The 15,913-nt window shown below is 30.6% G+C and overlaps 1 protein-coding gene across 1 annotated transcript in view; it reads right to left on the reverse strand.

The window, feature by feature from the left end:
- IRSp53 (Insulin receptor substrate 53 kDa) overlaps positions 1 to 15,913 on the reverse strand; it is a 353,967-nt gene that overhangs the window by 16,216 nt on the left and 321,838 nt on the right. The window contains exons 6-10 of the mRNA XM_088266488.1: positions 12,046 to 12,107; positions 11,305 to 11,376; positions 3,795 to 3,935; positions 2,269 to 2,334; positions 794 to 985 (exon numbers count right to left, since the gene is read on the reverse strand). Of these exons, the coding sequence (XP_088122614.1) occupies positions 794 to 985; positions 2,269 to 2,334; positions 3,795 to 3,935; positions 11,305 to 11,376; positions 12,046 to 12,107 (533 nt within the window). The remainder of the gene's footprint in view (positions 1 to 793; positions 986 to 2,268; positions 2,335 to 3,794; positions 3,936 to 11,304; positions 11,377 to 12,045; positions 12,108 to 15,913) is intronic.

The raw sequence follows: 15,913 nt of genomic DNA on the forward strand, positions 1-15,913 counted from the left end.
TACAGGTTAGGATTCAATTCTGGTACATGGTTTCCTAGGTTGAAACAAATTATTTCATTTACAACATTTTGAGTGTGTCCAAATACTTGTTCACAAATCTGGATTATCTCCAATAATAGGAGTTATTTTTCAAAATATTTTTTGACACCTCATCAAAGATGAACAAGAATATAGAAGTCTGGTCGTTTACGGAACTGACGACCATCATAGGCTGGTTTGAGTGATCACTTTACACTCGTGTAACATTCACCAATTCAACCCATTATTGACAACCACACTTCTCAAATTCTTGGAAGTATTGGGCAGAATTGGGTGGAAAAAAAATTGTTTGCACCCGAAAACTAAAATTAAAGAATCGACACGAGTAAAGGTTCTGCAAATAATACACATGATGTGGATATGTGTAAAAATCGCTTTACAAGTGAATATTGAATGTGTCTGCGTCATGTAGCGCCAGAAATCAAAATAATTATATCTCAAAATCGATTAAGAACGCCCGAAAACATAATTTTCAATTTTTTTGCAGCTTATAATTTGACCAGTTATTTCATTCACATCAAATCAAGTGTGTCCAAGTCCTCGTTCATAAATTTGGATTTCTCTGCTTGAGAGATTCTTTTATTGCATTTTGACATCTCAACAAGCCATAAGCCCTGTGAATACCCAACTTCTTTATTCTTCTTTATCTATATTGAGATGTAAAAATGTAAAAATAACTCCTCGTTGGAGAAACCTAGATTTGTAAACAACGACATGACCAAAATGTTGTCCATTATTTTTTGTTTAAACTCACCCTCATTTTGCTGATGAACATGGCGTCCACGGCTGGGGGAAGTCCCTCGCGGGACCTCGCAGCCTCTTGCCAGTCGTCTATGGCCGTACGATATGCCTGCGCTCCAGCCGCGTGATAGGCCATCCAGTGACGAGCCAGGGAACATTGGCGCTCTAGTACAAAACCGTAACGCCTGCGTTCCTGGGTCATAGCCTGAAAGTAACGGTACATTGAGTTTCAGGAAAATCATAAAAACACAATGGAATGAAAGACAAATCAGTAAATATATTGAAATACTGTTGGGTAATACCATATATCCAAAACTAAACAAGGTTTATTGGTTTGAATTCTATATTTATTTATGTATATGTTAATACGTGACGTTTTTCGTCTTATTAAGACATCAAACACTCAAAACAGTGTTTGATAATGTCTTAATAAGACGAAACGCGTCATGTATTAGAATATACATAAATAAATATGGAATTAAAACCAATAAACCTTGTTTAATTTTTGATATATTACTCAACAATTCAAAATGGAATTCTACCAACTGTCTGCAGTTACAATAAATATATTGAAATACATCTTAAAGATGTACAAGGGTTATCCGGAAAGTTTGGGAATAAATAAAAAAAATCTAGCATATACATATATAAATATAAAAAGGGACATTTTATATGCAAAGAACATACGTTAAACTACTTTAAATTTGTCGTAACGTATGACAAGTTTTTCTATCGTGTATTGAGATACGTAGTCACAGCTGCTTTCAGCGGTTTATCACTTTAAATTTTGTCAAAAATATATATTTTTATAAATGATGCTATGGATCAGAAATGACGCAATCAAATATTCTTAGTATTAAATACACTAAGAAAAAATAGAAAATAAATCTTTCTTAAACAAAATAAAATTATAAAATTTTGAAATTATAAACATACAAAACAATTTTTGTCAATTGGTTTAAAAGACGACGCTTGTTCTTTCATTTCAACGCCACGGATGTAAATCTTACTTAGAATTGAAAAAAAAATTATGAAAAAGGCTACTAATTATTAGAATGATGCTTACTTTATTTAAATATGTAAGAGGGAAAAATATTTAAAAAAAACATATTTTCGAGACATTTACGAATGGTTTATTAAAATCATGTACATATATAAATAAAAACGTTTGTTCATTTTCCATGATAAACACTTTTTGTTAACTTCATGTTATTTTAAATGTTATATTTATTTCATCTTTATTTATTTATTATCATATGGACAAATAATTTAGAAAAACATTATTCTATCATTTTGATTATTTATATACTTCTTCATACACGTACATATAACCTTATTTATTTTTGAAAGAAAGAAAATTAATTGTGTTTTTTCCTCTAAAAAAAACAACATCATAAAATATTTCGACCAAATTTGAAAGATGTTTTTTCAGTATTCCGAAAATGTGCTTTCATAAATAGACCATAAGCATATTTCATTTTGACTTACGTTCTTTAAGCTCTGTTCGCAGAAGGCATCCAATTTAGTTTTTTCCTCCTCCAGTATTTGCATGTTCTGTGGAAAAACAAATCACATTCAAAATATTTTAAACGAATCTCCAACCTTGTTTCCTGAAAAACATTGAAAAGGAGGTTTCTTATAAATACGTTTTGTAAATAAAATGCGTGGCGATAAATCATTTTGGGAGATTTAATTCAATTTATCCGCTAATAAATGAAAAAAAAAGTTTAATTAATTTTGCTTCTACTGTTCAACAATTTCCCACTGTATCATTTTAATCACAGCATATTTGTACAGCAAATTTAAATCTTTGTCAAGATATACGGAATTTCTCAACAAAGACAAAGCATCATTTCAAACGGAAGGGATATGGACTTTTGAACATTTGCATGGTTGCGTGGTGAATGTTTCACAGTGTGTAAACTGATCACTTAAGCCAGACAAGGCAGTGTTTTAAGCATTGTGAATGACCAGATGTACATATTCCCTCCGTTGAAACAAACGCTTCGACTCTTTTGAACATATTTTATATTTTGATGTGTGATACTCGTGTTAAATCCGGTGTTCGGTCAATATTTAAAAAAAAAATCAATGTATTTTCAACGTAAATATTTATTTGCTTCATAAATTGATAAAGTTTAATAAAAATGTAGAATAGAATTCACAAAAAAAACCTCATTTGTTTTTTTTTTAATGTTTATAAAGTGAATTCACATTTATTAGCTTTCAATGACCCTGTCACTGCCAATACAAATACAATTTTGCAAAACCACCACCAAGTTTCTAGACGTGTTCCAATGTAGGCAATGAAAGGAATTAGTAGTAAGTTAGTTCATTTAGTCAGCTAGATCCGATTCCAACCCGATGTTGGCCGGTACACAGCCGTCTCCGCAACCCCGACCAGCACAGCTAACAGACACGAAACAATGCCAAGAATTTGCAGAAAAAGTTCAAACATCGCATTTTCCACTAAACCATTATTTTTAGATATTCTATTACAGATATTTTTCATTGTAATAATTTGAATTTATTCAAATTAATTTATGTAATAAATGTCCGCCTCCGAAGAGTAATGGTCAGCACGTTCGACTACGGTTTTGGAGGTCCCGGGTTCGATTCCCAGGGGGTCAAATAAATATTTAAGTGATTTTTTCACTCTTATACCCTGGACCGGTACCTGAAGCGGAGGGCTGATCACCTTTCCTTCGTGTGTTAACGATCAAGATAACAATGGGTTTATATGATGCAGTGCCCTATGCACCATTGGGGTGCGGATAAGGGGTTTGAAGTGAAGTGTTAAATATTAAATCAAACAATGATTTTTTGAGTCTTCTAAGTTATGACTTGATTTAAAATTTATTACATAAATTAAAATGGAGTTCTTCAAAGTAAACACCAAATTTATAAATAAGATATTGATGTTATTTTTTTAAATTTAAATTATGATGAAAATAATATGAAAAGACTCCCTTAAAATTGATTAGTTAGGAATCAAAAGGGAGGTTGGTAATCACCTTAAGTTCTTTGTCCATTGCCAGTCCACTTGTCTTGGTGCTCTTAGTATTCTTCTTCCTCTGCCTCTTCATGGCTGCAGCAGCTTTACTGTAACTCTCAGAGCGGAGTTTATGCTGTTGAAGAAAGCGCTTCTGTTCCGACTGAAATTAAAATAAATATTGTCTTTGATAAAAAATCTAAGACCCAATTTAATTGGATTTATTTAAATATTCAATGTTAACAAAAGAGTAAATATCTTATAATCACAATGAAAATAAATCCTATAATTGGAGATAATACAGATTTTGTGAACAAGTATTAGGACACACACAAAATGCTGTACATCAATTAACTGGTGAAATTATAAGCTAAAATAATAAAAATGAAAATGATATTTTCTGGCGTTTCTCATTTACATTTTAATCCAGGATTCAGATCTCACATACTAATAAAAGAGTTTCTGCTCAATAAAAAAAATTCTTTTCATCTTACCAATAGATGTTTCTAGTGAAGTTCTAATAATTTAAGGATAACGTTTCGAAATTGGTTCATAAATATAGAACATCCAAGAATTTGATTGGTGTGGTTGTCAATGATGGGTAGAATTGGTGAATGTTACACGTGTGTATAGTGATCACTTGAACCAGCCTATGCCGGTCGTCAGCCCCGTAAATGCCCAGACTTCCATATTCTTCATCATCTTTGATGAGATGTCAAAAAATAATACATGAAAGATATTCATTTTTTTTCTATACAAAGCAGGAAATTAGTCCTTTTAACATAAATGTGTTAGCATTATATGTACCATTAGTTTAAAATTAAGGTGATTTCCGTAAAGTAAGCATTTTTGTTGAAAGTGATAATTACTTATTGGCAATCATCTTAATTTTTTATGTTTTTTTTTCTAAACAAAATAGGAAATAAATCCTTAGTAACATAAATGTGTTAGCATTATACGTAACAAAAGCTTAATAATGCGGTGTTTTTCCGCAAATTTAGCATTTCTGTTGAAAGTTATAATTTCCTATTGATAGCAGGTATATAAGTGACAGTGATATGGGTTGAAACAGGCTACTTTACGATATAATATAACATTATTATGTGATATCCTTTACACTGGATTCGTTTCATAAATACCCGAAAGCTTTCTCTCGACCGTGTTATAAGATCCACGCAATGTCACGATCTTCCCGTTTATACTGATTTGGATGTCTATAAATTTGAATAATGGATACATCATGGCATCTCGGAGCCCATACGAGAAACGATGAATTTGTCTTATGTTTCCTCGCGAAACCAGGCACGTAGATCCTTATTGAATTATTGATAAGATTTACGTTGAAAGTTTCCCCGAGTTATTGTGTATATCAAGTTTAACCGCATGTCGAAAAACTAGAGGCTGACATGGAAACGTCGATACAGAAAATCAAACCATGTAATCGGATCAATGTGATTGATGTATTTTGGAATTAACAATGATTGATTGAAATGTGTGAACACAAGTTTTGATCAATATTCACGACTTTAATTGTACTTTGTAACGCTAAAATATGTACTCAATGAAAACAAAGTGCTGATTGTATTCCGGAACAAATATATATTATAAAACAATATGAAAATATATTTAATTTCCAATTCAATTAAATTAAATGAAAAAACAGATTGTTTTTTTTCAAATAACATAAAACGTTGGCAACATTTTCATTGAACTAGTGACGTAAAATGATTTTATTTAAAAAAAAAAATGAAAAAAAAACTATATTTTAATACGTCTCTAAAGTCCTTAAAGAACTACAAATTAAACAATATTATTTTTAATTTTTGAAGAAAAATATATTTTGAAAATAGTTCAGTAGAAAAACTTACCAAAAAATTGTATTTAAAAAAAATTAAATAACACGAAGTCAAGAGCAAATAAAAATTCAATTCAATTAAAATATTTTTTTACAATATTTCAATAATGGGTGGAATTAGTGAATATCACACGTTTGTAAAGTGATCACTTTAACCAGCCTATTACGGTCGTCAGCCCCGTAAATGCCCAGACATCCATATTCTTCTTCATTTTTGATGAGATGTCAAAAAATAATATGAATTTAAAATTTTCCTAAGTGCCTTAATAATGAAATTATATTTCATATTTATACAGAATTTGTACGACATGATTAACGATTAAACAAATAGATCTTAAATACAAATGAACCAATGTCAGAAAACTTTTTTGATTAATCTAAAGACGTGATCTACGTTATTAATAAATCCAAAAAATGCTGGTTTAAGACCAATATCCTAAAATATATGCAGTAAAAAATGATAAAGCACAAGTAAATATGCTTTCAAAAGTTTTCTCCACTTCTTTCAAAGCAACAAAGACACAAGTTTATATTTTACAAATGCTTGTATGACATAAACAATTATGAACATTACAAAGTGTCGTTGAACGATTCCTCAGAAATCCTTAAATATTTAATATTCAATTATACCTGACTGAAAACACAAGAATCATTATTCTAGTAAATTGCAATAAAAAGTAGGCGTTCCGTATTTCTAGTCATCTACGTTTTTACTTAAGTAAAAGTCAAGAGTTTAAACTTTAAAATATTCTAAAAGCTACCTTTTACCTTTGCTTAACTTGATTTGTAAAATACAAACCAGTGTCGGTTTGTATTTTACAATAGCTTCAATGACATAAGAAATTATGACCTGCACAAACAGTATCGTTGAACGATTCCTGAGAAATATTCAAATGTTCAATGCCCGCGGTAAACAGAGTGAAGTGGTTGAACAAACACAGGTAATGCAGCTGTAGTCACAGTGGCCGTGCCCAGGGTGGTTATGTTTGCAGCAGTTATTCAGACGAATGCAATAAAACACCCCTTTCCGGCGCAATCATGACATTCAAAGCCTCCGTTTTGTTGGAATCTCTTGGCACCGACTCTGGAGACTAAAGGGTCGGACTGCAATACCAAAATATTACCCAATTGAGATTTCTATACCATATATCATATGTAGTGGTTAGCGCATCTGGCTACCGTGCTAGAGGTCCCAGTTCGATTCCCAGGGGGGGTCAAAATAAATACGGATGGTTTTCACTTTCATATTTATTTAATATCACCCTGGACTAGTACCTGAAACGCAAGGCTGATCACTTGGCCTGCTTGCAATTCATGATCAAGATAAAACTGCATCAATATGATGCAGTGCCCTTTTATATAAATTGATAGTTTTATCTTTAACAAAAAACCAAAATATAACGAAATATGTGCATCTTTAAAAAACAATTTTTTCAAATTTACATTTTTACATGCAACCCCGAAACCATTTTTTCTTTGGTTGAATTTTAATTATAGTAATTATAAGTGATTTTTATATTTAATGTTTTAAATGATGTATGTTTCAAAGGTTAACTTTAATACTTAAGTTAATTTTTTTTGAATTTACTCATGTATTTATTATAAGCATATATTACTGGATTCTAGTTATCGGTAAAAGTCAAATAGCACAGTTTTTAAAGTGACCCATATGACTGCAAAATGTCCAAACTGTTACATTTAAATGTTGATATATTTTCAATATTTTCATAAAAGTCATTCAGATTGATAATTCAACCCTGTACTATCCGCCGAGTAGGGTGGGTTTGTCACTTGTCTACTGTCCGCCACAAGCACAAATATTACTGGTACCGAAGTCAAAAAGGAAGGTGAATTTATTTCATTGCTCTTCCGGTTTTAAAGAAAATAACAAAAAAGCTTAATTTAAATATATATACTTATGCTTTTTTCTCAAAATTGTCTTTATTAAGCTGTTACGTAAATATCTCAATCCTCTTATTTTTGTTACAGTCAAATTAAGTCGTTTCGGCCGAGTAAAATATTAAAAATAAAAATAATCACAAAAGGTATATTTTAATGTCAAAATGATCAAGACTTTCTATTTTTAAGCATAGCTTGAAATCTTTCGAAAAATGGATAACTCTCCAATTTTCGAAGCTTCTATGTAATTTTACTAATTAAACGCCTAACCATCTTGTCAGAAGTATTGTATTATTGTATTTAAAAGCACGCAGGTTTTTGTTTTCATCACACATATTTTTTTGTTTGTTTTGTTTATAAGTCAAAATCAATCATGTAAAAAAATATATGGATGCTCAAACGAAGGAAATTATTTCGATTACTAGCCCATTGTTAGCGTTACTTATCGTTAGATAGTAAGCACCTAATTTTTTTTACAGAGTATTCTGATAAAAAAAGGGAAAATACATGCCTACCTAGATTTTTTATATCTGTTTATATGCTATATTCATACATACACATACGAGTTGTATAAATTCATGTTTATACCCAAAATTCATTGATAAATTTCACAGCTTTATATAGTTTTACGTTTACATATCTTACTTGCAGCTAATCATAGTGTTCTTCTGAGTAATTTCGAATGGCATTGTAGTATCCATCATCGAAGATACTTCTTCATCTGTACTCAATTGAGCATAGGTCACTGCATTTGGTAACAAAACGTAAACTTGTATTATACTGCATCGTCCCGCACTCATCATTAGCAGTGTATGGAAAAATAGGCAAGAAGAATCATCAAAATTGAAATCACCATAAATAAAACTACGTTTTAAATGTTTGAATTATATGCGCGAGACGGTTTTTTATAAAATAACATCTAAAATCTTCACCTTTTTAAATAATTACGTATGCATGTATTCGTATCCGGAACGAGTTTCAGGTTTAAATCGAAATATAAATAAACAATAAAAATTTAGTTTTCAAGTTATTTTAAAAGCAGTATGGTATACTTCCTTTATCAATTTTCAGCAACCTTATTTTGGATTTTACGTGTCCACTACGATGTCATAACACAAAATGACGCGCTTCGAATTCAACCTGTCGAAGCGGAAGTTGGACCCATACGTCCATAAGAATGTTCTATGTCAACCGGAAATCGATGATTTCCCGTGGGTGCAATACGACCGGACATTCCGGACAGCTGAAAATGGAAGAATTCGCCAAAGTATGTGCGGACAAGACTACCTATAATTTCGGCGAATAGATTTTAACAGCCCCGAAAAATGGAAGTATGACATCGATAATTGAGTTTGAAATTTTGGCAAGAAAAGTCACGATTATAATTTTTTGGTAGAATTATTTATAAAATATCAAAGCGATGAATTGATTAAAGGTTATATATTATATGGCAAAAGAGATTTGGCGATTGGAAACGTATAATTTATGTTACAAAAATACAAACAACACTCGTAAAATAATAACAAGGGTTTTTAAATCATGTTTACTTTTTTGAAAACGTGAGAAATACAAACATGACTCTTTAATTAAAAAGATAAAAATAATTATGGTAACATTGTTTGTTTGTGAAGTAAAGATAATTTTTTTTGAATTTAACATCGATGGATACAAAAAACTTAAAATATATAGAAAGTAGCTTCATATTATCCAAAGAGACTTATTTCAGCCAAAATTTGTTTTGTTGATGTTGACCTGAGACTGGAAATACAGAAATCATCATTTCAGTAAATTGAAATGAAATGGAGGCGTTCTATATTTCTAGTCATCAAATGAATTTATACTGAAAAGTATTCTAAATGTTACCTTATAATTATGCTTCATTTATTTAAAAAAGTATTATATACATAAGGATGTCAAAAAAGACATCCCATCGATTGGTTATTCAGAAATGATACCTTAAACATTCATACATTCATCTTCCAATCTTTTTCTACTTCTTTTTCCTCAGCCATTTTCTCACTGCTGCATAAATTTCCTTCTATCATAGACAAAGTCATTTAGTTCACGCTTTTGAATCATGTAATTTTTCTGTAGCATCTACGAATTTGTTGGTACCTAATCCTCTAGATGTCTTTCGAGAAAAATTCATGGCAATTGCCTGGTTAACAATATGTTAAGGTTCCCTGCGTTCTATGTGCTCATACCATCTCAATTGCCTTTCCTCTACCTTGCTTTTTATATCTGTTACACCAAGACTTCCACGAATTCGTGAACTCTTTATGTTGTCTCTAAGGGACACTCCATCTGACCATCTAAGAATTCGCAATTCGGATTTCGCAGTACGTGTCGTACATCGTCCAGCATTTGGATTCAAAGATGAGATCCAATCTGACAATTGTTTGGCTGTGCGCATCTTTCAATAACATGAAAATATACCCTTATTTTTAAATTGGAAATGGCGCCTGATTTATGATTTAAAAATTAAAACCTTTTAACAGAAATATTGAATAAGCGTACACTATACTATTTTTTACATGAGATATCAAGTATTAAACACAAAATGAGGCGACAAAAGGCAGACGTGTTCAGTCTCGCCACCTGTTTGTGACAACACAACAGGCGATGGCCCACAGAACGACGTCCGACCCCGCCGTCGCGACGCTGTGATCACAGAGATGTCTTTGGGTCAAATGTATTTGTTTGCTTGCGCTTGCCGCACGATGCTCAGAAACGGAATGCTCGAGCATTTCAAATATTTTCAAATCGGTTTCCTTTTGCATTTACCGCGGAATAAATTGTCTAGAAATATATAATACAAGTATTCATGTTATTTGAGCTCCGGTAATATTTGACATTTTACGAAATTGTTTTTAAAAATTCAAATGAAAAATACAAAGATGATTTCAGTTGGAGTAGGTTAAAATGTGATTTGTGATGTTTTTAAAGAACGTTTTGTTTTAATAAAAAAACCATTTAATTTTGTAAGATAATTCAATTCTGAGTACATATTTTTTTTCTTATTATTATTATTAATATAAAGGCCTACAAATTAAACAATATTACTATAAATTGTTGAAGAAAAATATATTTTGTAAATAGTTCGGTAGAAAAACTTACCGAAAATTTGTATTTTTTTTTTAAATTTACATAACATGAAGTCAAAAGTAAATAAAAATTAAATACAAACCATTTTTTTTAATATTATTTTTTAACACCTCATCAAAGGTGAAGAAGAATATGGAAGTCTGGGCATTTACGGGGCTGACGACCGTCATAGGCTGGTTTAAGTGATCACTTTACACACGTGTAACCTTCACCAATTCTTCCATATTCTTCTTCATCTTTGATGAGATGTCAAAAAATAAAATGAAAATAACTCCTGTAATTGGAGATAATCCAGATTTTGTGAACAAGTATTTAGACACACTCAAAATGTTGTAAGGCAGTATTTAAAAAAAAAGTTCGTTAGATTGATTCGCTGTTCGATTTGCAAATTGAGTAGATATATTATAAAAAAATTGAATTAACAAGATTCTTCATTATTTTGTATCATTTTTAGTTAACGTGGTCTCTTTCTCAAAAGGCGTTTGATTTAAAATGGTTTTTTTTATTAAACGCCTTTTCATAGTAAATAATATTGAATAAGTAAAATTAATTTAATATCAATTCATTGTCAATCGTAGCCTTGATATTTTTTTAAACTATCCTAATCATTGGCTTTGAATTTGTCTGTTTAAACCCCATATTATAAAAAAATAGTAATAAAAAAGAATATTACCTGGACCACTTTTGTGTCTTTTTCTAAGTTAGTCTCCAATGGCACAAGAAGATCCACGTAGAAAGCTTTGAGCTGAAAGAAATACAAAAATATATATAAATATATAATTACAACATTGTATACTGTATAATTTAAAAATGTCTTAAAGCCCTTTTTTAACCAAATAAAAAACAGAAAATAAAAATTATCAAATCCATCATTGTTCTCTTATTTATATCTCCATTATTTTACATTGTGAAGGGTGAATATTGAAAGATGAAAATAATCCATGTTATAAAAAGAACAAATACACCAATAAAAAAATAAAGTTAAAAAAAATGTATCAAAATAGAACATAGCCTATTGTATACCATTTCAATCGAAAAATCATTATTTTTTCGTTATCAATTTGTAAAAACGCAGAACTGCATTTAACAGTCAGGCATAATCGAAACACAAAGTGGACTTGATCGAATTCAATTCCGCGGTATAGTTTAACTTCTAAATTGGAAAGGTAAAACCGATGCATACATACATATTTAATAAAAACTTTAAAGAAAAGTACCGAAATCAAAGCTAGCAAATTTTTTTTTTACATTGAAAATTTTTATTTTTTAAAAATTATTGTCGAATGTTTTATTCCAACCATAAAACTTAATACCGAATTCAACATTAAAAAAACATAAATGCAGTAAAACATTAACCTTAGGGTCAATGCATATAAAAAATTATCATAACAAGAAAAGAACAAAAGGCACTTACAATATTCATTTGTTGTTCTTGAATTTCCCGGTAAACTTCAACGACCTTCATCAGGGCGGTTCCTAAAAGAAGAAAAAATACAAAATTAATAAAATTATAATTATTACATTTTCATATGATATATACAAAAGCGATTATCAAAGTGAGCGGACTCCACCGTGACAAACAGCATGATAAATCTTCAAAAATACCAGAACGTTTATTGATTTGCAATGGAATCAATACAGCGTTAATTTTTGTTTTTTTTTTGTAGGAGTCAGTAATTTGTAATGAAACTTTTTTACGATTCGAACTCAATTATTGTAATTTTATAATGAACACGTTTAGAACAGGTCTAAATTTACTAAGGGCTCCGTACCGTAAAATATTTATTGTTTAATAAAGGTTCAGAAGCACAAAAGTTTAAAAACCCCTGGTTTATATAACTAAACGTAATATCGATACAAACAAAAAAGGGTTTATTTTTAAACATCTAAGCAGCCAAAAAAACGATTTATGGAGGTGAAAGTAATAACTCGTGATATTGTTATAAAGGTAAGTAAGATATTTGTTGTAAGCTCGGAGATAATTATCGGTAAGTTTTCAGGTACCCCGAGAAAGCTTTAACCAATTTAAGCTTTTACGTTATCAGTACGAAAAAAGCAGTCAGCAGAACAATCAACTTTAAGAATAGACTGTACGTTTCCGATGAAGCTTTTCTTTATCCGGCCATTCTTATCTTGAGATAACCTTAAATGAGTTTCATTATTTAATAGGACTCTTCCAGAATAAATTTATAAACATGCCAAATAACCGGAACTCACTGAAGGTGCAAACGAGATTTCATTAAGAAACGCTTTAGTGGAAAGCTTTATTCCCTTATTTATTTACACGTTTGAGTGAATAAAAGGCTTGGTACTCTATTCCAAATTCTGCTTATCCAAGCTAAAAAAAGTAAATTAACAAAAAAATATGTTTAATGATCCACAGGATGTACGTAAAATACGAATAAAAAAGACGCAAATTTTTACTTTATCCCTTAATTTAACCCCTTTAATTATAGTCCACCTCCATAGTGGTTAGCATATTTAGAAACCATGCTGGAGGTCCCGGGTTTGATCCCCATAGGAGAGATGAAAATAAATATTGGTGATTTTACACTTTAATATTTATTCAATATTATCCTGGAATGGTCACTGAAGCGCAGGAGTGATCACCTTTCTTATATGTACGTAACGACAAAGTTAAGACTGCGTCAATACGACACTGCGCTATGCATCGTTGAATGCGGATAAGGGTTAGAAGAAGAATTATTATTTTACCTCAAAGGTAGAATCATAGTATAATTTTACCAACAGTACAACCTACTTTTTCCCGTGACAATTTTGTATTCTGGGATTTCTATTTCCAGTTCTGGGGTCATTAACAGGGTGAAGAGACTTCACCCTGAAGATGACCCCTGATGAAGTATCAACTTCGTCCCGACAATGACCTCTGCATGGAGGTCAGGGAAAAATGTCGCACGGATAACCTTAAAATTCATCTAGTGTCATACTCATACTTCCATATAACAGTTGTCATGTAATTCTATAAAGTTATATAATAATATCCAACGATAAATGTTTTTAAAAAAAGCATTCCTGAAGAACATATTCATAACGTTTTTTTTTTTTGGAATTAAAATATAATGATAATTGATTTTTAAATGAATCCCTTTGAAGAAAATTTTAAGACATAAATAATATATTTAAAGCAAAAGTACCCTGCTTAAAAATTCAGTATGGTAGTTCACTGGGAAAAAAATGTCACAGAATTTCACGAAATACATTTTTACTTTAATTAAATCAAAGCCAAAAAAGGGATGAGGAAAATAAATGAAAAATACATCCCTTACACTAAAACCTTTGACGTTTAAGTGGCGCTCAATACTAAGCTCCGTTTTAACATAACAATTAAACAGAAAAAGGCGGAAACGCTGAGCGAGCTTTTCGAGGTAATTTTTTATATTTGTCGGGTGGACAGGCTTTTTTGAAGCTCCGATATTTTTCACTGTAAAGTCGAGCTTTGCGCCTAAAATATTAGAGGATTTCTGCTGAACATTTCCTCGTTAAAAGGGGATGAAAGCGCGGGCCCTTGGAGAAGGGCGTTTTTAAGGGTAGTGTAAGCGTTTATAGTAACAAATCGGATATTTTAATTAACGCTGAGTACAGAATATACCCTTAATTGACTTGTTTAATGAGTCGTTTACATGTTATTTCAAAATGATTAGCTCATAAAGCACCTTTAATCTACAAAGTAAATATTCAAATCCCCCGTAATATAAGGTAAATTATTAAGTAAATTTTACGTTAAGAGTAGGTACGTAGCAATATTTGAATATATTCTTAAATTTAAATATATAGAGAAAAAATCCTTTCCTTTCAATTTACATACAAAATTAATTGTTATAATTAAAAACAACGTTTTTTTATGAAAGATAAGTAAAATGTCAACAACAAAAAAACTGCGTTCATACAATCACTTTAAAATTGCAATCATTATATCCAATACTTTAGGAATATTGTTTTTTTTTACTTTTACAATTTTTTTGTTTGTAAAAATCACTTATTTTATTCATTTGTTAAAACAAACCCAGCATGTTAAGAAAGGGAAAAAGGAAAAATATCCGACTAGCAATACATTTGGTTGCTTAAACAAACTGATGAGGTTAAGCTAGGTTAAAGTAATAGGGTTGGGACTTGGGCATTTCAATGTACCCACGAACTTAAATGCGTGAAGTTTAACCTGTCCTTTTTACCCTTTTTTGGTTTAAAAACCCTTTTGTATCTTACCTTTTCACGTTGATTAACATAAGTGTATTTATGTTTTCCCTTATAACTCAAAACGTTTCTAGAAGCTCTTATTCCATAATTAAAGAAATACATGATTTACATCTTCTGTTAACAGAACTACCAATTGAAATAATAAAACAAAAAAAACGTGAAAAAATACGCGGCGCCGCGATGTAAAGATGATAGATATGAAAGTTTAAAAAATATTATACTACCTCAAAAGAAATACTAAAATTAACAATTTAAATAAAAAAGATTCTAACAAAAATGAATTAACTCCTTTGTTACCTTGAACAGAAAGTCGCCGAAATATGACAATAGGTAAATTATTGAGGCTTTTTTGTTATGCGTGAGGTCACCTAATTCAAGTCACGTAGAAATGAAGAGTGGAACTTTTATTTTACCTGTAAAGATAAAGTAACGAAGTTACTCAACGTGTAATGTAATTAACACCATTTCCGTTTTCCTTTATCCGGTTTGCCAAATGATATTGCCGCAGGGGACAGAAAGTGACACGAGAAAATCATATTTTATTTCTCTTTGATGGTTTTTTTTTCAATAATCTAATTTATCCTATCCCACTTATAAAAATGTGTTTTCTAACAAATGTTTCGTATTGTTTGAGTTTATGAATAAGCAAATTTTATCGCGACCTTGAAAAATATAATTAAGAACAAAACACCCAACTTAAGGGACAGACTTTAAAAATTACAACAAAAATCTTTTTTAGATTGAAAATCATTTTATTCAAAATATTAAAAACGAACTTTTTTTCGGTCTTCCCTTGAGACATTGTATTTATGCAAATATTTCGAAGTCAAAATTTTAAGAAAGTTCAAATGCATAAAACATTTTTATGGTCCATAATTCCAAGTTTCAATAGAAATCTACCCAAAAAATTTGGAAATCGTTGGAGCGTCACAGCAAAGAGTATTGTAGCGAGCATCAACAAGCCTAACCTCGATGTTACATATACTCAAAACGTGAAACTAGTAACTTAACATCTTTTTTTCTGGTATATAATATCTGTATCTGGGAATCTTTATATTTTACAAATG

Source organism: Brachycentrus maculatus, unplaced genomic scaffold, assembly GCF_059751285.1.
Source record: "Brachycentrus maculatus isolate JH-2025_06_01 unplaced genomic scaffold, ASM5975128v1 h1tg000269l, whole genome shotgun sequence".
Taxonomy (NCBI): domain Eukaryota; kingdom Metazoa; phylum Arthropoda; class Insecta; order Trichoptera; family Brachycentridae; genus Brachycentrus; species Brachycentrus maculatus.